At 46.2% G+C, this 25,660-nt stretch overlaps 2 protein-coding genes across 5 annotated transcripts; both read left to right on the top strand.

The window, feature by feature from the left end:
- The first annotated feature begins 1,198 nt into the window (after nt 1-1,198).
- kif4 (kinesin family member 4) lies at nt 1,199-15,988 on the top strand. 2 transcript variants are annotated; one of them, XM_061804088.1, is made up of 30 exons: nt 1,199-1,418; nt 3,213-3,354; nt 8,256-8,370; nt 8,559-8,746; nt 8,836-8,925; nt 9,012-9,178; nt 9,391-9,482; nt 9,555-9,674; nt 9,886-10,061; nt 10,381-10,442; nt 10,658-10,769; nt 10,890-10,927; nt 11,044-11,149; nt 11,234-11,326; nt 11,432-11,614; nt 12,052-12,155; nt 12,232-12,376; nt 12,499-12,609; nt 12,676-12,759; nt 12,878-12,991; nt 13,075-13,230; nt 13,310-13,407; nt 13,487-13,616; nt 13,828-13,998; nt 14,087-14,182; nt 14,265-14,348; nt 14,694-14,777; nt 14,861-14,986; nt 15,109-15,186; nt 15,271-15,988. In XM_061804088.1, the coding sequence occupies exons 2-30, from the start codon at nt 3,232-3,234 to the stop codon at nt 15,412-15,414; spliced, it is 3,390 nt and encodes a 1,129-aa protein (XP_061660072.1). In that variant the 5' UTR covers nt 1,199-1,418; nt 3,213-3,231; the 3' UTR covers nt 15,415-15,988. The 2 variants fall into 2 exon arrangements, with proteins under 2 accessions (XP_061660072.1, XP_061660071.1); XM_061804087.1 differs by having other exon boundaries at nt 14,262-14,348.
- A 2,261-nt stretch (nt 15,989-18,249) lies between these two features.
- Nucleotides 18,250-24,323, top strand: adssl (adenylosuccinate synthase, like). 3 transcript variants are annotated; one of them, XM_061803994.1, is made up of 13 exons: nt 18,250-18,336; nt 20,821-20,923; nt 21,384-21,452; nt 21,536-21,586; nt 21,664-21,730; nt 21,811-21,918; nt 22,150-22,231; nt 22,410-22,536; nt 22,617-22,771; nt 22,963-23,087; nt 23,164-23,261; nt 23,341-23,490; nt 23,764-24,323. In XM_061803994.1, the coding sequence occupies exons 7-13, from the start codon at nt 22,157-22,159 to the stop codon at nt 23,814-23,816; spliced, it is 783 nt and encodes a 260-aa protein (XP_061659978.1). In that variant the 5' UTR covers nt 18,250-18,336; nt 20,821-20,923; nt 21,384-21,452; nt 21,536-21,586; nt 21,664-21,730; nt 21,811-21,918; nt 22,150-22,156; the 3' UTR covers nt 23,817-24,323. The 3 variants fall into 3 exon arrangements, with proteins under 3 accessions (XP_061659978.1, XP_061659976.1, XP_061659977.1); XM_061803992.1 differs by lacking the exon at nt 18,250-18,336 and adding an exon at nt 20,119-20,404; XM_061803993.1 differs by lacking the exon at nt 18,250-18,336 and adding an exon at nt 20,453-20,576.
- Nucleotides 24,324-25,660: the final 1,337 nt, after the last annotated feature.

The raw sequence follows: 25,660 nt of genomic DNA, 5'->3' as shown, positions 1-25,660 counted from the left end.
GCGTTTCATCAACAGGGATGATTTGTCACAAAGTTACTTTCCAGCAGAGCTTTCTCCTCCCTTTACACGGACCGTAGAATTTCATTTCCGAGCACATCTCTCTTAGGTGACCTAAATGTGACCAGGATGGACTAGCGTGCCTGAAATATTTTTGCTGCAAATGATGCCAGCCTGGCGTCACGGTGGAGACATGTCATGTCATATCTTGACACGCAACCTTGGAAGTCTGCCCACGGAGTTCCTTACGAGGACGCTCTGCATGCACACACCCGACGAAAATAAGAATACTCGACTTGTACCAGACATGGTTCAAGTCCCACTTTTCGGAGGTTGAATTTGAAATATTTGATAGTTCTTCTCCAAATTCCTTGGGAATCGACGAAAACATGAGCAACAGCTGGGTGTAATCGTGTGACTTCATGAAAAGTCTTCACGGTAGCCTGCGCCCGCCCGTCAAAACGTCATGCCCCCGAAAGCCACTGACAAGGACGATACTTGTGAAAGTAAATAGTGGAAAAGTGTCAAATAAAAGTATCGACTCTGAAACGTACTTAAGTACAAAACTGTCAAATGACCCATGAGCTCGCTTATGGACGCAGGTATTTATGCTATGAAAACAATGTGCTCCCGGAGATTTGCTGACGTAAACTGACAGTGAATTCTAAATTGGCTATTGATAGCAAGTGTGGGGGTGGGGGGGGGAAACAACACTTTATTTTATATAATATATTTCTATTTGTTTTCAGAAACTGAGAATTCTTGAACACTAGACGCTTGTTTTTAGGCGAGCGCAAGACGTTAGCCACGAATCATCCTTGTGGATGACAACAGAAGCATTTTCTGAAAAATAAAAGTCTTCAACCGTTTTAACGCCAAGAGACTTCAATCCGTTTTGAGCTCAACCAAGCTATATATCTATATTGCTTTATTTCATCTGACAAGGCTGATAAAAGTAATGCGTGTACTTTGAGGGAGTATAAAGTACAGAAATATGTTTTCAAATGTAGAAAGTCAAAATACTCTACTCAAGTACACTACCCTAAAAAACTATTATTTGGGCCGATGTGACGTCATTGTGTTCTTCATATGCACGTGACATCGCTTTATCTTTTTCCTTTTTACCTCTTGGTGTCAGTAGTGACACCAAGTGCCATTGATTTCGGCCTCATCCTGAGGAAGAAGAAGACGAAGAAGAAGAAGACTGACGAAGAAGAAGAAAAAAAGGTGGAGCATAATTTTTGAAATTCGCGTCGAGGGAAAGCTGCCGTTGAAGGGCTTCATGATAGCATTGGCGACCATTAAGATTTATTTAGCTTTTTGCTTCGTGACGGTTAATTTGGTTGGTTGGTTGTAATCATTAGTCGCCTCTGTTGGCTTATTTTCCGTGAAAGAAACGACGCTAGAGGAAAGACGGAGAGGTAAGCAAATGCAAATGGACTAACTGACGCTAAACTTGCTTACTTCTCGATGTTTTTCAGTTAATCAAAGCGAAAACACAATTAATTAAACCTATTTGACCGCCAAGTTATTGTTGTTGTTGTTGTTGTTTTTTTTTTGTTTTTTTTTTAAAAAAAGGGTTCACGTAATATATTTGAGGTACCAAATCATTCCTTGGACTGTGTGGAACGAGAAAATGCCACTGCCACTTTGATGGTCTGTGTCTACATGCTCAAAAGAACAAGAAAACCACATGGGAATTATTTAAAGGTTTTTGTAAAAACGTGAAAAAAATTGGTCCCAGCTTGTTTAACGCCATATAATAAGTATTCTGTCGGTTTCTGTGTGTTAACTTTTCATTCGGCCCTTACTTGAAAACATCAGATGATAAATTATCCCATCCTTTTATGAAATATTATTCAAAACCCAACAAGAAATGGGTTACATGTGTAATTTCCCTAAAGTTCACCAATGAATTATTCTGCTGCACACAAATGGAATAAGTTGCCAATAGAGGCGAGGTCAGCCCCAAGAGTCAATATTTTTAAATCCAGGCTGAAAACTCCTTTTTTTTTCTCATGCTTTTTACAAACTTTTTGATATTACTTGCACTGTGTACGGTTTTAATTGTCTTTTTTTTAATTGTTTGTCATTTTTATTGTTTTTATCCCGGTTTAAGCGTTTTATTTTTTGTCAAATTCCTTTAATCATGTAAATCACATTGAGTTACCTCGTGTATGAAATGCGCTATGCAAATAAATTTGCTTTGCTATGAAAACTAAACAAAAAGTAGACTTCCTCAAGGTTTAACAGTTCCTGTGGCTACAAAGGGGGGGGGGGGTGAAGAAATTTTAAGTAGAATGAACCAGCATTTCAGAACATTTCCTTTTTATTGCTCATCTTGGAGCAGCCATGTTCCTTTTTCGACCCCCGGTGGCATGCAGGATATTATGTATTCACCTCGTACAGTCCAAAACTGTAACAGGTTACTAAGGTGATTAGTTATTATGGAAGCTAACAGCATAAGTCATCCAATACTAACCGTATATGTGTGTTTCACACTGAAAATCCCGGGAAAAAAAACCAACAACTTAACATCATAAACCCCGTATTCTCGTCACATTCCATCCAAAGTGGGATACACACGGCCTTGAGGTTCTCCACAATGCATCGCGCCGGGTCTCCAATCATTCAAAAGACGTAATATAACGTCTGATGCCGTAATAGAACAAAAATGGAACGTTTCTCCCGAAACCAGACGGACAGCAGCCGTGGCGCTTGCTAACTTGTGTGTTTATGCGAGGACAGAATGCATGAAAAATGTGCAGTTTGTCATGCATGCCCTCCCCCTCTAACTACGTTGTTTTAATGAAGTCGTCGTACGCAGGTCACCAAGAAATGTATTGATTTGCGTTCATATTCTCTTTTAGTGTGCAATTGAAGTCACGCTAATGTGTGGCTGGACTTTTAACCATTAACTAAGACAAAACAAACATGGAAAAATTGTGTATTTGTATACAGTACACTGAGTTTCCCAGTGTTTGATTGTACTGAATGCTTGCTTATCTAGACGTTTTTTGCTGGTGTTATTACTGGAGACACCTAATATGTTTTTCCTCAATAATATGACAAGGCATCTTTCACTAGTTTCCATTGTGTCCCATGTGAAGGCTTTTACTGTGTATTCATGTACAATACGGCGGCTCTTTATTTTGCATGTCTCCTGTTCATGATAGGTGGTATTCTTGTTCACTGGCCTCTTGTTCTTTTTAAAGATTACCTCCAATCTGCGTCATGACCAGCAAGGATCCAAAGATGATACCGGTGCGGGTCGCCTTGCGTTGTCGTCCTTTAGTGCCAAAGGAAATCAGTGAGGGATGTCAGTGCTGCCTCACATTTGTGCCAGGAGAACCACAGGTTGGTATTTGCAGAAACTTAGTTACAATTTGTTCCCAAGTATTTGATTGACTGAAGGTGAAATGTCTTCAACAAACTTGCCTCGATTCGCCCTGGATGACTGACATTTGTCAACCCGGACAATTGACCCCTCCGTAGAAATTGCGTCAGCCGCGTCGCTGACCGATCAGAGGCCAGAGATCTGCATAAACCACGCCCCTTGTTGGCGTCCGCCATTACCTCTGACAAAGTCGCATGGTCCAGTATAGCTTTTGTTAGCGTTCTATCACGTATTTGGGTTCCTTAACAATAGATATGGTTAAGAGGCGGAGTCACGGACTTTGTAATAGTGACGACAGGTATCCTGAGAGGCGAGTTGGTGGAGTTCAATTCGTACCCTTTCCAAAACCGAAGACCCAGGACGAAAAATGTCTTCGATGGATCAAACTTTGTGGAAGACGGCATCATCAACTGAATCCATCAAAAATCAACCGGAACAGAAGACCGAGTACGAAAAATGTCTTCGATGGATCAAACTTTGTGGAAGATCGCATGATCAACCGAATCCATCGAAAATCAACCAGAACAGATATGTTTGCACGAAGGTAAGCCCTATATTTGATTTTCAATACATGTCTCATATAAATGAATTAGCAGTTCTTCGCTTGCATAACATAGCTACGTGTGAATGATTGATACACTTGATCTGTGTTGAGCGATATTTTGCGATGATCTGACTGCACAAACGTGTCTCCTTGTTGGCGGCTAGCGAGCTAAGCTAAACCGGACTATGTTTGCCCGAAGGTATGCCCTATATTTGATTTTCAATACATGTCTCATATAAATGAATTGGCAGTTCTTCGTTCGCATAACATAGCTAAGTGTGAATGATTGACACACTTGATCAGTGTTGAGCGATATTTTGCGATGATCTGACTGCACAAACGTGTCTCTTTGTTGGCGGCTAGCGAGGTAAGCTAAACCGGACTATGTTTGCACGAAGGTATGCCCTATATTTGATTTTCAATACATGTCTCATATAAATGAATTAGGAGTTCTTTGCTTGCATAACATAGCTACGTGTGAATGATTGACACACTTGATCTGTGTTCAGCGATATTTTGCGATGATCTGACTGCACAAAACGTGTCCCTTTGTTGGCGGCTGGCGAGCTAAGCTAAACCGGACTAGTGAGTCCTAAAAGCCTTCGACGTGCACCGAGACACCAAGACTGAAGGAAGGATGTTTGAGGACACTATAAAGGAGTGATTGTCGTACTCGGTCGGGACTTGCGTAGGTTCGGCACTGATTCAAGAATAATTATTGAGGGGAGCGCGTGACGTTACACAAAGAAAACGAGAGAAACGACTCGTAAATGAAGCCTCGCCTTCTTCTTTTCCTTCATACGGCGGTTCCCAAACGGCTATACAGATACACTTACAGATTCTGCACACAAGTGTGATAGGTAACACGAAAATAGGAAACTGTCAATGACGAATTCGTCTTTGGGTTATAATATATTACGTTATGTGGCTTCTCGCTCTTCCTCTGACTCCGGAAAGATCTCTCACTAATATCGATGGTTTCTCCGTCGATATGCATGGAAATACCATTGAAATACTTGAAGCCCTGCTGTCTGCTCTTCAACGATATTTCACTATTCGGTAAGAATGCGAGTGAAAAATCAGCTGGTAAATCGGACAATTTCGCTCTCGTCTTTTCTTCCTGCGACGCCATTTTTGCTAATTGTTTGTCTGAGGTTAGCAAGCGTGGGGTGACGTCACTTCAGGAGGCGTGGTTAAGTGCCCTGTACGGAGGGGTCAATTCAATTCGAGAAATCATTTTCACGGCCAGTTATTGGTGTGGAAGATACAGCCACTATTTTCATTTCTAACTTTGCTTCAGACTATTTATTGACGCTCAGATTAAGTTGACCGGAACGAAACTCACAACCAAAAGAAATTCACACATTGTGTATTGTAACATTTCATTCCAGACACATCGCCAGCTGATGTTAAAGGGGAAATCCACTGCTTTGCATTAACAATGTATCCAATAGGTCATGTAATATGTACTCTATTTTGACAATGTGACCTGAAATCCTCTCTCATTTAATAGTGTTTTGAGAAGATTTTGAAATCGACGATTACGAATTTTCAGGGGCGCTCCCATTTTCCCGATCAAGTGAACCTGCTATTTCATCATCAGATGAGGATAAATCTGAGAAATTGGCACTGGGCATAAATGGTGTCCCATGTAATCGAGCCTTTGTTGCGGCACGTAATGCGTCACATCCGCGCACGTAGGTCACGGTACTCGCGTAAATGGCAGCGCCCCTGAAAATTCGCAATCGTCGATTTCAAAATCTTCTTCTTAAATGACATCACATTGTCCAAATAGCGTACATATTCCATGACCTATTGTTAATGCAAACCGGTGGATTTCCCCTTTTAAGAGCCTCATATAAAATCTTATTTACAAGCAAACAGCGTTAGCACCAAAGTTGCGATACGTGTGCAGCTCCAAATAATGAATATTTAACACAAACATGCACGTACAACCCCAATTTCAATGAAGTTGGGACCACGTGTTAAACAAGAAAAACGATTACAAAGATTTGCAAATCATGTTGAACTTATATTCAATTGACTATACTACAAAGATGAGATATTAAACAGATCAACTTTGTTTTTAGCAAATAATCATTCATTTAGGATTTTATGATGTTTGTCCAAAACAAAGAGGTGAAGCTCACCCCATTATCGCTTTTGATTGGCTGAGCAATTCAGGGAAGCTCCTTTTCGAACCAATCAGGACACCCCCCTGTTCCCAATGAGCCTGCTTCCAAACACATCTCCCAACTTTCATCCCAGCTTTTTGGGAATGTCTTGCAGCCATTAAATTCAAAATTGAGGCGTATTTGCTCAAAACAATCAAATTTGAACATGAAGCATCTTCTTTGTAGTATAGATTGAACGTGATTTGCAAATCATTGTATTCTGTTTTTGTCGCACACGCGATATAAGAACTTGATTGAAGTTGGGCGTGTACAGTGAAAAAAATAAGTATTTGAACACACTATTTTCCAGGTTCTCCCACTTGGAAATCATGGAGGGGTCTGATATTTTCATCATAGGTGGATGTCCACTGCGAGAGAGAGAATCTAAAAAGGAAAATCCAGAAATCACAATTTTTTTTTAACAAATTATTTGTGTGATACAGCTGCAAATAAGTACTTGAACACCTGCCTATCAGCTAGAATTCTGACCCTCAAAGACCTGTTCGTCCGCCTTTAAAAGTCCAACTCCACTACATGTATTATCCTGGCTCAGATGCACCTGTGTGAGGTCTTTAGCTGCAAAGAAAAGACACCCGTCCACCCCATCCAATCCGTAAGACTCAAAACTCGGAACACGGCCGAGACCAAAGAGCTGTCCAAAGACACCAGAGACAAAATCGTACAACTCCACATGGATGGAAAGGGCTACGGAGAAATTCCCAACTAGCTTGGTGGGGGGGGGGGGAAGGTCCACTGTTGGAGCAATCATTAGAAAATTGAGGAAGCTAAACATGACGGTCATTCTCAATCGGAGTGGAGCCCCATGCAAAAAAATCACCTCGTGGGGTCTCAAAGGTGAGGGAATATCAGCCCAAGAGTGCACGACAGGAGTTGGTCAATGACCTGAGAAGAGCTGGGACCACCGTTTCCGAGGTGACTGTCGGTAATACACTCCGACGTCACGGTTTGAAATCATGCACGGCACGGAAGGTTCCCCTGCTTAAACCAGCACATGTCAAGGCCTCCTCTTAAGTTTGCCAATGACCGTTTGGATGATCCAGAGGAGTCATGGGGGACGCTTTTGGGGTCAGATGAGACCAAAATGGAACTTTTTGGGTCATAATTCCCCTAACCGTGTTTGGAGGAAGACGAATGATGAGTTCCATCCCAAGAACACCATCCCGACAGTGAAGCATGCCACCACCGGGTGCATCGTGCTTTGGGGATGCTTTTCTGCACACGGGACAGGACGACTGCACTGTTATTAGGGAGAGGATGACCGCGGCCGTGTATTGTGAGATTTTGGGGAACAACCTCTTTCCCTCGGTCGGAGCATTGCAGATGGGTCGTGGCTGGGTCTTTCAACATGACAATGACTCGAAGAACGCAGCCAGGGAAACCAAGGAGTGGCTCTGTAAGACCCATATCAAGGTTCTGGCGTGGCCTAGCCTAGTCTCCAGACCTAAACCCAATGGAAAATGTTTGGAGGGAGCTGAAACTCCCGTGTTTCCTCAGCAACAGCCCAGAAACCTGTCTGATCTGGAGAAGATCTGTGTGGAGGGAGGAGTGGGCTAAAATCCCTCCTGCAGTGTGTGCAAACCTGGTGAACAACTACAGGAAACGGTTGACCTCTGTCATTGCAAACAAAGGTGACTTTTTTTTTTTTTTTTTCTCAGGCGTTCAAATACTTATTTGCGGCTGTATCACACAAATAAAATTGTTAAAGAACTCGTACATTGTGATTTCTGGATTTTTCTTTTTAGATTATCTCACTCACAGTGGACATGCACCTGCCATGAAAATTTCCGACCCCTCCAGGATCTTTAAGTGGGAGAACTTTCAATATAGCAGGCTGTTCAAATACTTGTTTTCTTCACTGTATAACAATCCTCACAGGCATGTATGATTTGTCTTCTGTTTCAAATTGGTTGTTTTGATGCGACTTTGTTGGTCTGGTAAAAACGCATACCCAAGCATGGGCAAAAATGAACGGGCAGGCCGTACCGTGGGATACTCGTACTGTCCCACGTCTGTTTACCGCTGGTCCACTTTTCTGCCCCAGTTGGTAAGATGGCGTATGCTTTAGACAAACGTATATGTTTTTGTTGATACTATTTAGGTACAAAATGGATCTTTCTTCCAGGTGGTGGTCGGCACAGAGAAGGCGTTCACCTACGATTACGTATTTGATCCCACTGTAGAGCAGGAAGAGGTCTTCACTACTGCTGTGTCTCCGTTATTATGTGGCCTATTAAAAGGTAGTTGCATCTTGAAGATGGCTAAAGGCGGGGCAGGGGGGGGGGGCTCGACCCAAATGATTGTTCTTTGTTTTGAATGTCCCAACTGCCGGACAAAAATTCCTTGTGTGTTTTTCCAAAAACACTTGGCCAATAAAGCAGATTCTGATTAGCAGAGACCCGGAAACATGTCCGTCCCCCATTTGTAGGCTACCATGCCACAGTGCTGGCCTACGGACAGACCGGGTCCGGGAAGACCTACTCCATGGGGGGAGCGTTCACATCGGGTCAAGAGAATGAGCAGTCCGTTGGCGTCATTCCACGCGTCATCGAGAGGTTGTTTGACGAAAAGGAAAAGACGGACTGTGAATTCAGCATGCGAGTGTCATACCTGGAGGTTGTCTGATTTTGTTTGGTGAAATCAAGAATTCTGGACAATTGGAAAAGTGTGTTTAATATCCACAGCCCTTTCGTTCTCTTTCCCAGATCTACAATGAGGATCTTTTGGATTTGTTGTGCACAGCGAAGGAGAAACCTGCCATTAACATTAGGGAAGACCCCAAAGAAGGTATCAAGGTAAAGGTTGGCCAGCTTTCGTCCACCTTTCTCTTAGCTGTGCGTTGTGTTTGTCTGGCACTCAAGTCTGGAATGTCCGCTCTCAGATCGCGGGGTTGACCGAGAAGCAGGTGGACTCCGTTCAGGAGATGGTGGCCTGCCTGGAGCTCGGCAACTCCGCTCGCAGCGTGGGCTCCACGGCGATGAACGCCGCCTCGTCGCGCTCGCACGCCATCTTCACCATCACGCTGGAGCAGAGCAAAGGGAAAGACAAGTCGGTGTCGCCGTCGTCCCTTCGATTGTTGAATTTCATTCTTGTGTTGTTCCCTTTGAAATTACCTGAAGGTTTCAGAATTGCACCATTTCCTGGGTAAAGAGTCCGGAAATGCATTGAAGGATAAAGTCTGATGGCGTTCGCATTTTGAGTAACGTGCGAACGCGAGGCACCCTTTTCTGTCTGATCCCTTTATTTGTTGCCGTTTGCAGAATCGACTCTGTTTCCAAACTGTGTCTTGTGGACCTGGCCGGTTCGGAAAGGCAGAAGAAAACCAAAGCGGAGGGGGATCGTTTCAAGGAAGGTACAACACCTCGACGGGCGCTGCAGAAAAGAAGAAGGAAAATTGTGTCCCCAATCACATTTTGATCCTCAGGCATAAGCATCAATCGAGGCCTTTTGTCTTTGGGCAACGTGATCAGCGCCCTCGGGGATGAAAGCAAGAAAAGCGCCTTTGTGCCTTACAGAGACTCCAAACTCACGCGCCTTTTACAAGGTGGGCTTTGATGAGATTTTTCGGTCACCCACATCTCCAGGAAAACAATATTTGGAGCAAGCACTTTGAAGGTTGTTTTTCATGGCTTTTCACCCAACAAATGAATTAGTTGAGTCTTTGAACCTCAAATGTGCTTCTTTCAAATAGTGCGTATGTTTTTGAGGCCACGTTACAGCCGCGTCATTTTGTCTCTGTTGCACCTCCTCATCAGATTCCCTCGGCGGCAACAGTCACACGCTGATGATCGCGTGCGTCAGTCCCGCAGACTCAAACATGGAGGAGACCATCAACACGCTGCGATACGCCGACCGAGCTCGGAAGATTAAAAACAAGCCCGTTGTGAACGTTCACCCCATGGCGGGAGAGTTGAGCAGTTTGAAGCGACAGGTGCGTCGGAAGCAACTCAAATCATTCTTCAGACGCACATTTTAGGATGCTCATGCTCATATTTGACTAGCGTCAAGATCTTTGAACCCGACGTGCGTACACCTCGCTAAACAAGACGCGACAATTCTCCGTGCTGGTGCAGTTGCTCACGACTGCGACCACAGTAAACGTGTTGAATCAATCAATCAATCAATAAGTACCCCTTCACCGGTGTTATTCCGACCTCGGTTTTAGAATTTTCCGACGGAGGTCTCGTAGTGGACCGCGTGCGATTGTGTCGGCCAACGAGTGAGAGTTGTGACATTGTTTTGGTCTGCAGGTTCAGGAACTGCAGGTGATGCTGCTCCATGCCCGTGGAGGAGTCGCGCCGGTTGTGTCGGGGTAAGAGTCGAGAGGAACGCGGAACCAATGCGGTGCCGGGGCGCCGCCGACCGCCCGAGACAAAATTCCTCGTGTTTTTTTACACCGGGCCGATTCTGATTCTGAAAAGAACTCTCGTATTGGCTGTGGCTTTCCACAAGGTCATGTGCTGTATTTGTTGCACTCCTGTTTTGTGAGTTGTTTTTCTTTTTTTTTTTCCTTCCCCCTCCACTCAGGCCGGTGTCTGACAAGGAGCTGAAAAAGCTGCTCGACGAGAACAAGAAATTGAGCAAGGAGCTGAGTGAGACCGCGGGACAAACCGCCCTCATGTTTGAGAAAATCATTACGGTGAGGAATTATGACGAAGGCCCCCAATCTGCTGATTGTTGCAGTGAATTTGCAGAGAAACCTATTCGCTCTGGCGCTTATATTCATATACATATAAATGTGTCTGTCATTTTCTTCCAGGCTGAACAAACAATTGAGAAACTGCAGTGTCTCGCAGCGTAAGTTTTGCCGTTCCGCCTGAACTCTTTGGAGGCGGCTGGTTTGATGTTTGATTGTTGCGAGACTGGTGGTAGTGGTTATGTCTCAAGGATGCTTGTTGGGATTTTAATGACAGTTGCACAGGCAATCTTGAGAAGGATTTCGAGACACTTGAGGCTCATGAGTTGAGGGAAATCGTTGAGGTGGTGAAGAACATCCAAGGCGTCTTCCTGGAGCTCAAGGTGTGAAAATGACCCCTCCAAACAAAATAGGAAAGATGTTCCGTGGCAGGTTGAATGAGCTGAGATGCAAACTAATCCCCTCAGCGGGAGAACGCGGGCATCGCCTTGGCCGCAGGAGAGGACGAGCCGGCCGAACTGGGCGACGCCACTATGAGCTCGGCGGATGATTCCGCATCGGTAAGTTGGCGTTCGCTCAGTGAAAATGTGCATTTTTGTATCCCGATTGCGTGCCGTTGTCCGTTTTCTTCTTCAAATGAAAACTCAAATGCTTTTCGGCAACAGGACACCAACGCAGTTGCCGGCAAGAACCCACTAGATGACTTTACGGCGCATCACGCGCTGCAGCAGGCCCAGCTGTCCAAAGAGCTGATTGACCTGAACAAAGTGTTGAGTTGGAAGGAGGCCTTGGTCAAGAAGATGTGCCAGAACGACAGTCAGCTGGACTCGGTGCAGTCGGAGCAACAGGCGAGAAACCGTTCTCTCGGGATGAAGAGCTTTTTGTTGATCTTTGGGCACGTTCCCCCCCACCCACCCGTGCCCGCGGGGCTTTTCTCCGTGGACTCAAAACGTGCGTGCTAGGTTATAGGTCATAGGTGTGAATGTGAGTCCCAACGTTGGTTTTCACGTGCCCCGCGATTGCCGATGGGCCGGCAACCGGTTCGGGCGCCCACGAGCTGGGAGAGGTTCCGGCGTTGCTGTGACCCTTGTGAGGATAACCGATTCCGAAAATGGATGGATGCAGTCAGAGTGCCAAATAGAACAAAAGTTCAGTGCAATGACCAAGACTTGGAGGAACGGATGCAGTTTAAAGTGACGGGACAACGTCGGTGCCGGGTTTTTTCCCCACTTTGTACAGTAGCACGTCGCATCACGATGACACCTTTGTGTATTTCATCCCGTAGAAGAATATGCAGGACCTGCAGACGGCAGTCAACTCTCTGCAAAAGGAGAAAGGGGAGCTATTATTGGCGCTCACATCCGCAAAGAAGGAGACCAACCAGGCCAAGTACGTTTGTTCTCGTCCCGAAGCGTAAGCGTGTTTCTGTAAGAAGCGGCGCTTCCATCTTCATATCTGACCCAAGGGTGAGTGAGCAGCGCAGGAAGCGTCTGCAGGAGCTGGAGAAGGAGCTGCTCGTCTTGAAGAAGAGGCTTCTGGAACAGTCCAAAATGCTCAAAGTCAAAGAGTCTTCGGTTCAGAAAGTAAACAAGCTGATGCAGGAAATACAGGTCAGTTCTTATTTTGCTGCCTTGAACACACACACACACACACACAAATGCAGCCGTGAGGCTTTCTCCTGGCCCATCGGTGACCGGACTCAAAATGTCCCCCTTTGTTTGTGCGCGCGCAGGCAATGAAGTCCCAGCGTATTCAGCTGATGAGGCAGATAAGGGACGACTCTGAGAAATTTCGAATCTGGAAGAGCAAGAAGGACAGAGAGGTGCTTCAACTGAAAGAGAAGGTACGGCACACGCTGCCGGGATTGTCATCTTCTTTGCCGCCAAAGCAAAGTTGTACGTTTTTATAGGATCGCAAGCGTCAGTACGAGATCCTTAAACTGGAGAGGGATTTCCAGAACCAAGCTAACGTCTTGCGTCGGAAAACAGAGGAGGTGACGTTTCCTCTTTCGCTCTTCGGTGCAATTTAGCGTGCGAGCGGCGGGAAATGACAAATGTCGTCGTTTCCGTCCCCCGCGACGCGAATCCCGATTTCCTCGTTTTGTCCGACAGGCCGCGGCGGCGAACAAGCGCCTGAAAGTTGCTCTGCAGAAGAGAAATGAAGTTGTGGAGAAACGCAAAGAGAGTCAAAACCGAGGGACAGAAGGAGCCGCTGCCAAAATCAAGGTGGTCTTTGCTCTCCAGCATTTTGCGGCCGCGTGTGGATTTCCCCGCCGTCAACTTACGTTCTGGGACGGATGTGCCGGCAGAATTGTCTTCTCAGCGAGGTGGAGCTCAGCGTTAGCGCCGAGGAGGCCCGCCGTCACCTGGACGACCTTCTGGAGGAAAGGAAGGCCTTGGCTCAGGAGATAATTCACATCCAGCAGCAGATGGACGCCGGGGAGCGTCCCGCCCCCAAGATCCGGGTGAGTCGACTTCCAAATGGTCGTCGTCGCCTCTTTGGCTTTGACGCGCGATTCATTTGGCCGTCGTCCTCCCGCAAAGCGTCGGACGCTGCTCGTGTCTGAGTTGGAGATGCAGGGGGCGCTGGAGACGCCTCTGAGCAAGCAGGTGGACAACCTGAAGACGGAAATGGAGCTCAGGTTTAGAGTCGGAGGAGTCAGCGGGCGGAACCCCGGGAGGTTTGCAAAAGTCGCTCTCTGATGTGTCGTACGCCAACAGGAATGCCCAGATTGCCGACCTCCAGCAGAAGGTCCTCGCCGCGGAGAACGAGGGACGCCTGAAGCAGCGAATGGACGCCATCACCGGCATTGTCGATCTCAAGTGTGCGGTCAGATTCCTGGTGGCCGAGGTCAGAAAATCCAAGCGGAGTTTGGAGTTTTAGTCAGACATTTGTGCATTTGCGCCGCTTTGCCTCAGGGTTTCTGTCAGCTACTTGAAAATGAGAAGATAGGGTTAGATGTATTTGTGCTCATTAACCATTTGTAGTTCTTTTCTTGAATGACAAATGTTGGAGCGGTCCTCATCCATGATTTATTTTTGTTGTTGATATTTTTAAGTAGCTGGTGTCATCAAAAACTGCTGCAGCCAAGTTTGAGAGTGAATTTCAACAAGAGAAAGAAAGAAGACAAGACTTGTACAAAATGTTAGCTGATGAGCGAATCGTCATGTCCACCATGGACATGGAGCACCAGCAGCAGCTTGTGGAATTAGAGGAGAGGCATCAAGAGAAAGTTAGTCCTCTTTTTTTTTTTTTTTTTTTTTTTTTTCCCTCTTGTGTTGAAGATCTACACCCTCTGCAGTATTTGCTTCTCCCTGCAGGTCCATTACCTCCTGGAACAGCTCCAGAGCAAACCTGTTTGTGGCCGCTCGGACGAAGAGGAGAAGGAGGAACTCCTGCCGCGTCTGAAAGTTCAGGTCGGGCCCCGCGGGCAGAGAATTCTTTTCGCAAATCAAATCAACAAGAATGCCTGAATATTGGGCTTCTTGGCTTCAGGAGGAGGAGGAGGAGGAGGAGGAGGAGCTCCAGAAGCTGCGTGTTCTGTGCGAGCAGAATCAAAACCGGGCAGAGCAGCCCAAATGGGTGAGTTGAGTGGTCAACGTCACGGTTACCTCGGCAATTGGTAGGAAGGAAAATTCTGCCCAAAAAAAAAAAAAAAACCCCTTCAGCTTTCGAGCTGCGTACAATTTTACAGCTGATGATTTTTCAGCATATTCCCTCATCTTATTGCAAGTACACCTCAGTAAGTGAAATCATGTTAAAAGCTTCATTTGGGAAGCTCACACAGATTCAAGTACTTTGCTTTTGTTTTGTTTTGGGGTTTTTTTTTTTGTCGTACAGCAAATGAAACTCGAATAGTGTTTTACAATCAAGATCCAAAATGGTTTTCAATGTAGAAACCGGACGGAAAATGTTTTTGCGTGTCAGGACGACGACGTAGATGACGACGAGTGGTGTCCCGAGAAAGTGGAAAAGGGACGACGGGCCTCCAGGAAATCGCCGGCGACGGGGGTGAGGTCATTTTCCGGATATGCTGCGATGGAAAAGGACAGAAATGATGTCACCGTTCAAAGTTGTTTGTTTTTTCTGTCCAGTGTTCCTGCAAAGGCTGCTGTATCAACAATTATTGCCGGTGCCGTAAAGGGAAGATGACCTGTAGTGAGAAGTGCCAGTGTGACCGTGAGAAATGTCGAAATACGGAGAACCCGCTCGTCGCTGAGGTTGTTTGTCTTCGTAGATCGATACGGCAAATTATTGGCGCAGCGTCACAACGATAAGAAAAGCATCTGACTCGAGCCTCCCGATTGCGAACGCAATCATTTTGCCTTGGTTTTCGTTCCAGGATGACGGCCGGAGCGAAAACGTCAGCCCGGACGACTTCTCGTATTTCTCGCCGCCGTTTTGCGCCCCGACAAAGGACGTAAGTGGGTCCACTTGTCTCACGGGTAGGCACACAAAGAAGGAAACAATTGATTGAACTTTTGATTTTTGCTTGTTTGTGGAGGTGATGGAACTGAAGTTAGTCCGTAAGCCCGTTTCACACGAAGTGGAGCAAGAGAAGAAATTGCTCAAGAAGAAGAAACGCTACCTGAGCAGTGTGCAGAACAGTTTTTTCTCTGGCTGCACGCCGGTCATTGAGGACCCGTGACTCAACAAACTTTCCTTTCTACTTGACTGCATAAGTTCCACTGCAGGTCTCCCTCCGTCTTTGAGCGACTCTGTTTTTTGGGCTCACTTTCATTTGAATAGTTGGTTATTTATTGCAAAGTCTGTTCGTTGATAACTCTGTCATTTCTTTTCAACTCGTGCACCTTTTAAAATCTCCGCTTTCATTGGTTGAAAAATGAAATGTCTGTTTGCAAAATGTTTATTAACCGTGAAAAGTTAGCGCATTTGTATTTGTGTTCGTTAGTGCTGCAAATCACACCCTTGGACCATCAAAAATGTTTCATTAAGCCAGTGCGTCTCAATTATTTTCTGTTCCGCCCCCGAGGAAGGAGAAATCCACCGGGTGACTTCCAATATTATCATTTGTCTATGAAGTTATGGACAGCTCTCCAAAACATGGTATCCTTAACAACAACAAAAAAAATTGAAATATTGTTCAACTTCCAGCAATGAATAACTTTATTAGCATTGGGTTTGTTTTTTTTTTTTTAGTCTGTAACAAAAGGTTTTATGTGCATCAATTTGCCTGTAATAAACCATTGAAATGAACCATTTATGACTGACTTATTGCACCGGTTGATAGTGGAAAAATACAATTTCTTCAAATTCAGTTCAGCAAGATTAACTCTGGAGCACAAACTAGAACAAAACAAAATGAATAAAACAGCTGCGCTTGTGATGCGTGATGCTAACAGCGATCGCCGCTTTACTGAAGTAACTTTCACAAAGCGGGATGACCGTCGGCGATGTTTGGCTGAAAAAAGAAAAATCCCGCAGTTTATCGGTGTGACCGGCGTGTCATGTCTTAAAGTGGCGCGTGGATTTATTGGACTTCATGCCGCCTGCTCCCAGCAGTTTTTTTTTTTCCCTGCGGTCACAGTGAGGCCAAGCGCCAAGTGCTCGTCTTGACTTTCGTGTGACTTTCTTTTGTCTCGTTCTCTTCGTCCCTCTCCGCCTTTCTTTTCATCCCTGTTAAAAGGCTTTTTCATGTTGTCTCTTATGGGTTCGGTTTCTGTACTTCAGATCGATCACCTGCTCGGTGCAATGATCTTTAAAAAAAAAAAAAAAAAAAAGGCCACCTCGATACTCCCAAAACAATCACGCCGGCCTGTTCAGTTTGGTGGCTGTGAGAAAGAAAACATTCCACGGGTAAATTCGAAAGAAAGTTTGTAAAGGGTTTTTTTTTAATTTTCTGATGAGCTTAATTCACTTGAACAAAGTTTTGTTTCCGCTCGTCGTCGTCGTTCACTGTTGACGCTCTGCTATGTCAACATTTTCCCAAAGTTCATCAGTGGATAAACAAGAAAACACATTTTCTGTGACATTTTTGATGAATTTCATTCTACAGAACTCTGCAAATTGAATTTGATTTTCAGATGTTTACATTTTCTGTGTGAAATAGGACGTCGCAGAGACAAGAAATGAACAATTCGTTCCTTCATCTCGATCAGCTGCGATTGGAGCGTTGCGTGCGGCCCGGCCCGCTCGGCAGGTTCACGGCGTTATCTGCTTTCGATTGCATCTGAAAGGATGATTATCAATCCAAAGGTGAAAGACGGGACATTTATCAGCGCTCCGCATTATTGCTGTGCACATATTCCCCCCCTTTCAAGTCGTTGGACTCTGCACTGCAGCGTACTTGATTGTAGCGATAAGATAACCCAAGTATACGAATATATTTCCACAAATGTGTAAATACGCCTTTGAAGGCAAACCTTTTCTTCTTTTTTGCCAGAGTGAAAAGCGAACTTCTGCTTTTGGCCTTGACGCAAACTCCAAACTTTGCTGTCCGTCGCATTCAGCTTCCTTTTGAACACGTGGAAAACTCGTTTGTTTTGTACCCTCCGATAACGCAATCGTGTTTTACGGCCACTCATCTGACACGTGTTTCCTATTAAAAAGGGAGACGCATCCTGAACCGGGGCAAAAATGATTTGGGTTTCGTCTTTTTATGAGTACGCTTGATGGAGTATGTCGGTTGAAAAAAAAAAAAAAAAAAAGCCCAGAAAAAACCTTCACGAAAGAGCAAACTTGATTGTGTGCGGCACCTTGACCCCCGAGTGTACTTTGGGAGCATCGTGAGCCGGGGTCCTCGTGCGACCCAATCAAAATGGCCCCACGATCCACTTTTGGGTCTCAACCGACGGAAAGGATTTTGTTTTCGTCAACGTACAAGCACGTTTCCGCCACGACGAATCATCTTTTTGATTGTATTTCGGGGATCGGCGGCAGCGTGTCGCGTTTGGATTTGTGGGGGCGCGTCGGTCGGTGCTTTTTGTGACTTTCCTGCGGGCCCTGGAGGCGGCCCTCCGTCCGGGTGGCGGCGTGGCCGGAGGTACGCTGGGGTCTCGCCAGTGAGCGAGATTTGAACGTTGGGTTTTGGGACTTTCGAGCGCAACCGATTGCGTTCCAGCTATTTGACGCGCCTCGACTGTTTTTATTGTGCTCGGTGAGCTCGGGTGACCTCGCGTCCACGTTGAGCCTCTTTTCCGGTAAACGGAGCGTTAGGGACCACGCGCGAAAACCCCAACGCGCCACAAATGCGGATCATAAACGGCGCTCACGTGCTAAGCTCCCCGACCTGCGACGGCCCATCCGATGACTTGGGCGGCCGCATTTTACAGCGAGGACGAAGCGGCCGGCCCTTCTCCGAGTCAGTCGGGGTGGAATCAGGATGTTGGACGGGGGCAGGGCACGGGGCCTGTTAAATATTGACAGCCGGCGTAAATCATTAAGCCCCCGCCCGGCCGAACTCTTAAACTGGCGTCCGGGCCCGCTTGCCAGTCTCGCTCTTCCGTGACCGACGGCGGCTTTGGGTTCTCCGCTTCCACGCTGGCCTTTTGGGCTAAGTGTCACAAAATATTGCTCGACTCCACGTTTTGGCCTCACCGCGTCCCGCAGGGTGAGTTGGGGCTCAATATTTACAACTAATGGCAACGGATCAAATTGTGTTTGTTTCTCTTCTCCCCCTGTAGGAATTTCAAAGAACAGTTGAATGTTTTTTTTTTCTTTTTCCGTTGAACACTGTCGAACACTCGAACAGCTTTTTGCGATGCTTTACAAAAGAAACAAAAGCTATTTTATTAGTTGTAATATTTTATTTTTATGGATCGACTGGTCACCAGTCCAGGACGGACCGAAGAGCTTTGAATTATCATTGATTTTTTTTTTTTTTTCTTCTTTCGTTTGCATTTATGTCTCCTCAAACAGGAAGAAAAAGATTGAAGGGGTAAAAATGTGATTTTTCCACGGCATCAAACTGAACATTGAGGAAACGTCGAGATCAAACGTGGGCGTCATCAGGAAGTGCCCGTTGGCCTGATGTGCAGCCATAAAAGCTGCGTTATCTCGTCGCGCTTTGGCCCTTTGGCCGCGCTCGCGTTTGGACGGCGTCGTCTGTTTCGGGCAGCCAAAGCGCAAAGCGCGAGGAGGAAACGAGCGGGTCAAAGTCGCCGAATCCCGGCTCGCCGTTTTGGCCGCTCGCCGCGTGTAACAGCAACTCCATGTGGATGCCGGACGCGGGAGGTCCAGTGGAGGTGCTGTTGCTGGCGGAGACGTGTGTCAGCGCAGACGACTGCGGCCGTTGTCGTGGGGGGGGGGGGCGGGGGGGGAGCGTTGGGGCACAAGGTGATGACCTATGAATTGACAGCCAGTGATGACGACGTCTGCCTGTCATTTCTGTAGGCCACTGCTGTGTTTGTCCTTCAAAACGGGGAAGCGCTTTGGTGTACCGAGGCGACCATCTTGGAACTCTCCGAAGCCCCCAAGTGTTTCAAATCAACTTTGGACCTTTTCCTTGTCCTATTTACTGGACGAGTGTATGAATAATTTTCACGATTTATTTTGGCCTTTTTCTTATGTTTTCAAAGAAAATAAACTGGTCAATATTCCACTTTCTTTTTTCTTCTTTAATCAAATATTGTATTAGTTGTATGATGATTTGCTGTGTTTGGTGCAACTCTTTGATACTCGGGCACAAAGGAAGAAAGGAAATACTAATTTTAGTTATGACTCTAATGAGGGTACCGGAGTTGAAAGTAGCAAGTTTTGCACAAGAGTACAATATTTATATATATGGTACTTTACTATCCACAATTTTGTGATTCGAAATAAATCCTTTTTTCAAATGTCTTTTGCATTCATCAACCACATTCCATGACTCTTTTTATGGGGGGGGGGTATGTTTTGTAATTCTAACAAAAAAGTGCAGCCGCTCGTCTTACAAAGTTAAAAGCTAAACAAATAAATTGCTCCCAAACTATATCAAGTTTGCGAAATTGCGATTTATGCCTTTTATAGTTTCATTTTTCAACGCCGCCTCTGCTTATTTGTCAGATGACAAGTTAAATATATTGGGTTTTTTTTTAATGCCGAGCTCTTTTGCTAATATATCAGTGAGTGAATGAGGGATATTTGTGCATAAAAACGCTTTGTGACGTTCAGTCCGTTGGCTTGACTTTGTGAGATTAGGATGGTAAAGTTGAATGAGTTTTTGAGGCGGCCCTTTTGGAGTTGAACCCTTCCGTCCTTCGAAAAAGGGGGCTCGGTGGGGGCAGGGGGTGCTGAAACGATTCCTCCCAACTCAATATGGCCGACGCATTTGGAGGCGGGGTCGAGATGATTTTTTTTTTTTGGACGTAGGCGGGTCCGCCACTTCACCGAAGAGCGACATCTAGCGGCAGAGTGAAAGAGGCGCACTTCCCGTCCAGAAACGCGCTAAAACGCTGTTCCGGTTTCCAGCGGCGGAAGGAGGAGGCCGCGGGGGGGCGGCATTCGGCGGCGAAAACATGGCCAACGTGAACGGCCGAGAGAACCACGGCGAGCCGGCGGTCAAGCGGCCGCGAGAGAAGGCCGCGCCGGAGCCCGCGAACAAAGTGACCGTCGTGCTCGGAGCTCAGTGGGGGGACGAAGGCAAAGGGAAAGTTGTGGACTTGCTGGCGATGGATGCGGACATCGTGTGCAGGTGTCAGGTAGCCCCCGCGACGCTTTTTTTTTTTTTTTTTTTTTTTTTAATGCCGTTTACCGAAGTCGCCGCGGATCAAGTACCGGTCCATTATTCGCGAGCCGCTCGGGAGGCCCCGGATGTGGTCGGAAGCTACATCCGGGCTAGCTCGCCCGCGACTTCGCAAAGTTCGGCGCTTGGTACGCTTAATGAAGTCGTCACGTCTCCTACAGACGTTTTCTTTGCTTTACTTGCTTTAGGAAAGGTGGCAAAAATGCTCCTTGCCGCGTTAAACGTTTCCGCACTTCTGACCAAAAACGATGAAAAGCGCCGCGTTCATTTATTTATTTGGATCTCTTCGCCAGTGTGGCGTTTAGGTACACTTGGAAAAAAGTTGAAACTTGAAAAGGTGATTTTTTTTTTTTTTTTTTTTTTTTTTAACAGGGTGGCAACAATGCAGGTCACACCGTGGTCGTGGACTCTGTGGAGTACGACTTTCACTTGCTGCCCAGTGGTGTCCTGAACAAGAAGGCCATCTCCTTTATCGGTAATCTTCTCCACTGCTTGTCATTTTTTTTTTTTTTTTGCACCCCCCCCAAAAAAAAAAAAAAAAAAAAACCTACACTGCGTTGTGTTGCTGTCTGACTGGTGTTTTATTCCTGCGTCATATGAAATGAAATCAAGTGTGAGAGCTTCAAGCCCCCCCACCTCACATTCATGGCAGACTGGTAGAGACGGGCCTGACTTACATCATTTCCACTGGTTTTCAAAATAAAAGCGATGACTTTCCGAATAAAGTATAATGCCAAAATAAACAAACATGTCAGATTGGAAATAAAATGACAATAGTGAAGATAATACAAAACACAATGTGAGGGATTTTGAAAAAAACAAACAATATAAGCAACTCTCTCTTTTCTCTTGTATGTTACACAAGTTTCAATTTTGGGTGTCATTTATGATTATTAGTCATAGCGTGATAGGACAGATCTGATTTCACGTTGCAGGCAACGGGGTGGTCGTGCACCTCCCAGGGCTTTTTGGTGAGGCGGAATCGAACTTGAAGAAAGGCAAAGGTAACTAGTGTTTTTTTTTTTTTAAATTACATTTGTCAAGTTATCTTGATGGTGAAAACATTTTTTCTTTGTTTGCTATGCAGGACTACAAGGCTGGGAAGATCGACTCAAGATTTCAGATCGTGCTCATATTGGTGAGTGTGTACGTATATATTTTTTTATTTTTATTTTGGGAAATGCAACAGCGTCTTATTGACGTGTGCGCCTCCAGTGTTCAACTTCCATCAGGCCGTCGATGGCATCCAGGAGCAGCAGCGGCAGCAGCAAGAAGGCCAAAAGTAATTTTGCTGGCGTTATTCAAAGCGCTGACGTGCGAGTGCGTACTTGTTCGTTCAATCGTGTTTTATCTTTGCTGCAGTCTGGGAACGACCAAAAAGGGCATAGGCCCCGCCTACTCCTCCAAAGCCGCTCGGAACGGCCTCCGAATCTGCGACCTCGTCTCCGATTTCAAAGTCTTTGAGGACAAGTGAGTTTGGCTTTGCTGCTTCACTCTGAAAGGAGAAATAGAAGAATCTTGGGGGTCAAAGTTCAATGCAAGCCAACGCAAAATGCTTTTGTGCGGGTGTCGTCCACCGGAGTTGAATTCCACCCGACGTACGAGCGAGCACCTTTCAGCCGACGCGCAGAGCAGACTGTCGGAACGGAACCGTTTTTGTTTTGTCTGTGTGTGTGTGTGTGTGTCCCCATCCCCCCCCAGGTTCCGCATGTTAGCAGAGCATTTCCTGGGAATGTACCCCAATCTCAATGTGGACATCGAAGGCGAACTGCAGCAGTTAAAGGTGAGAGGTGATGAAATGCTTTTTTTTTTTTTTTTTTTTTTTTGATTGCGGATTTGAAACGTGCCTCCGCTACACTGTGTAATTATTCCCGTACATTAATGCCACGTATTATTTGGTTTGTTGGTTGAAGAATGCCTTTCTTTAGTTTTTTTGTTGTTGTTTTTTTTTTTTTTCCCAGGTGTATGCGGAGCGACTGCGCCCCCTGGTGACGGACGGCGTGTACTTCATGCACAAAGCTCTGACTGGCACGAGCAAGAAAATCCTGGTGGAGGGCGCAAACGCGGCCCTGCTGGATATCGACTTTGGTGAGAGGGTCGGCCGTCGAATCCCGCCGACTGGCAAATGTTTTTGGGCACCCGCGCCTAACGGAAAGCATTCCACGCAGGCACGTATCCATTCGTGACGTCGTCAAACTGCACCGTCGGAGGAGTGTGCACCGGACTGGGCGTTCCCCCGTCGCACGTGGGCAGGGTGTACGGCGTCGTCAAAGCCTACACGACCCGGGTGGGCGTCGGTGCTTTCCCAACAGAACAAGATAACGTGAGTCGGGAGACTTTTTGTGACTTATTTCAAGGTTTGGGTACAACGGCGGTACCTGTAACTTACTGCAAAAAAAAAGAAAAAAATTGGAACTGTTGGGGGGTGGGTCAAATGCAAAAAAAAAAAAAAAAAAAATCTGAATGGGTAAATTTACCTCTGGATTCATTCGAATCGGTAACGTTGTCTTGCAGGAGACTGGGGCGCTTCTACAATCGCGAGGTCACGAGGTCGGCGTGACCACGGGCAGGAAGCGCCGCTGCGGCTGGCTGGACTTGATACTGGTCCGATACGCCCACATGGTCAACGGCTTCTCGGCGTGAGCGAGCCAAATCTCCTCTGGCGCGTCCGCTCTCGCTCGTCACCGCTGAACCGGGATGTTTGCGTTTTTGCAGGATTGCCCTGACCAAGCTGGACATTTTGGACACGCTGGCGGAAATCAAAGTGGGCGTGGCCTATCGCGTGGACGGGGAACCGCTCCCCAGTTTCCCAGGCGAGCGGCAAAGCCTTTTCGCCGCTGTCTGAAAGGCCGGCGTTTGCAAATCTTTCGCCTTCTTCTTCTTCTCTCGCAGCCAACATGGACGTCCTGACGCGGGTCACCGTGGAGTACGAGACCCTCCCCGGGTGGCGCCGCAGCACCGAGGCGGCCCGCGGCTTTGCCGAGCTGCCGTCGCAGGCGCAGAACTACATTCGCTTTATTGAGGACTTCCTGCGAGTGCCAGGTTGGTAATGTTTGGAGCTGGGACTCTCCTGAATGCCCGTTGGCGATTGGTCACGCCTCGTCGTATTCCATCCCGGTCGCACCGGAGAAGGCAGATGACGTGTTTTGCCAGGCGCTTTTTCCAACTCAAAGTCGAACTCCTTCCGGCGGGATCCCTCGCCTCATCCCGTTGCTGCTGTTTTGATTTGCGGAAATTCTGGCCCGGGATTTGTTGCCGGAGAGCGAAGCCGAACTGCCGTTGTGAAATGACCTTTTTGGTTCCCTCTGGTTTCAGTCAAGTGGGTCGGCGTGGGAAAGTCCAGAGAGAGCGTGATCAAACTGTTCTGATGGCCCGTCACGGTCGTCGGGATGGAAAAACTTTGTGGATGCTTCCTGCCTCGCATTTCCTGCAAAGCCTTCACAAGTCAGCTCGTCCAGTGCGGTAGATGTTTTTTTTTTTTTTTTTTTTTTTTTTTCGGCTGTCGCCTTTTAAAGCTGCGTATTTCTTGTACGCTGGTTTCTTTCCTCAGCCCTGAACACTTTTCAATATCGTTTTACAAGCGTGGCTGTGAAATTGCAACTTGAACGCCATTATCATACAATAACTTTGCTTGTTTGTGACCGATTGTTGGAAAGAATATTGTGCTTTTACGAGTCATCCTTCCGAATAGAATCATTTGATTCAGAAAATGTTCCATGTCAATACACTTTGGCCCAAAATGACAAATCTGCTGCAAATGTCAAATATTCTAACGATGTTTGCTGTCATCGCATTCCTGACGTCCAAAGCAAAGCAAAAAAAAAAAAAAAAAAAGTGTCTCCGTCTCTTGTCAATAAAGTTGAAATTCTCGTTCACGATTTGGCTAACCCGTTTTGAGATCATTTTGATTGGAAACTGTTTTTTGACTTGTGATTTCAAAACAAAAGCCCCACGTTCATTGCTTCCAGGAAATCTGAAGAATGATTGTTTTTCTCCCTTTTAAAGTCTCACGTGAACGTCGGCGGCATAAAAGCTTTTCAGCGCCAGGAGGAATTTGATGAAACCTTCAAGTGGTTTCCTCGGGCGATCGATGCTGGGGTGCAATCTAATGCAAGAAAGACAAAAAAATTAAAAAAAAAAAAAAGCTAAACATTTTGTGCACCAGAAGTCGGCAGTGAACAAGAATAGTCTCGTCCAAATTGCGTTTCAATCTTAATTGCATGTGACAGTAGAGAGTAGACTTCAAACTTTTAGCCATACATGAATAGGTATAGTTCATATGTGACATACATGAGCAATTCATTATTTGTTGGTCCTGGGGGAAACTTGATCTCACTTGCCACAGAGAAACAATTTCATGCGAACGTGGGAAAAGCCCAAAGCGGGATTGACTTTTGGAGCTGAAAGCGCTCCCTTCTTGCACTTAAATAAAGCAAACGTGCCAAGTCGATCTGCGCTCCGCAGACGTCGGCGTCATCAAAAATGGAGTCTTAATTGAAAATAAAGTGCTCATAATTGCTTGGTTGTCAGCCCCTCCCCTCGGTAAATGCCAACACATTTATGCACGGCCCAAACAAATTTGAGCTTTTTCTTCCCGTGTGGCTTCTCGGCGGTTGCTTGGTTATTTTGCTCATCCTTTGCGTTTGCCTTCACCCGACCCGACGGGGCCACTTTAGCAACGCAAGTGAGGAACCGACGCGACGATAAAAAGATTGACAAGTAAGTTTGTTTGTTTTCCTCTCCAATTTTGAAATGGATGACGCCTTTCCCCGTGTTGACATTTCCAGCAAAATCATGTAGCGTCGGAAGGTGCCCCGGCAAGTGCGAGTATCTTGGAAGGAAACCGCAGCGGCACGGCCGCTTGTTCCTTTTCGCGGGAAGTAAAAAAAAAAATTGAAATGATGTTTCATTACAGAATGCGACCAGAACACACGGAGACGCACGAAAGGCCATAAATGTATTTGAGCTGCGCTCCATCTCCAATTTCAACTCAAGTACTGCGTCCAAGTGGAGTGAATTCGCCTCGTAACGTCAACCGTACTTGAACGCATGCGCCGACCTCGTTGTCACGTTTACAAGATGACAATATGCTGCTGTCGTATTTTGTCGGCGTGGATTTACAAGGAAGTGTTTTGTGATTTTTCTCGCGGAATCATTTTCAGGCTTACACCAATCGCTACCGTTTGTGGCCGTTGAAGTGTGTTGAGGAGTT

Source organism: Syngnathoides biaculeatus, chromosome 18 (genome assembly GCF_019802595.1).
Source record: "Syngnathoides biaculeatus isolate LvHL_M chromosome 18, ASM1980259v1, whole genome shotgun sequence".
Lineage (NCBI taxonomy): Eukaryota > Metazoa > Chordata > Actinopteri > Syngnathiformes > Syngnathidae > Syngnathoides > Syngnathoides biaculeatus.
This window is presented reverse-complemented; position numbering and strand designations above follow the sequence as displayed.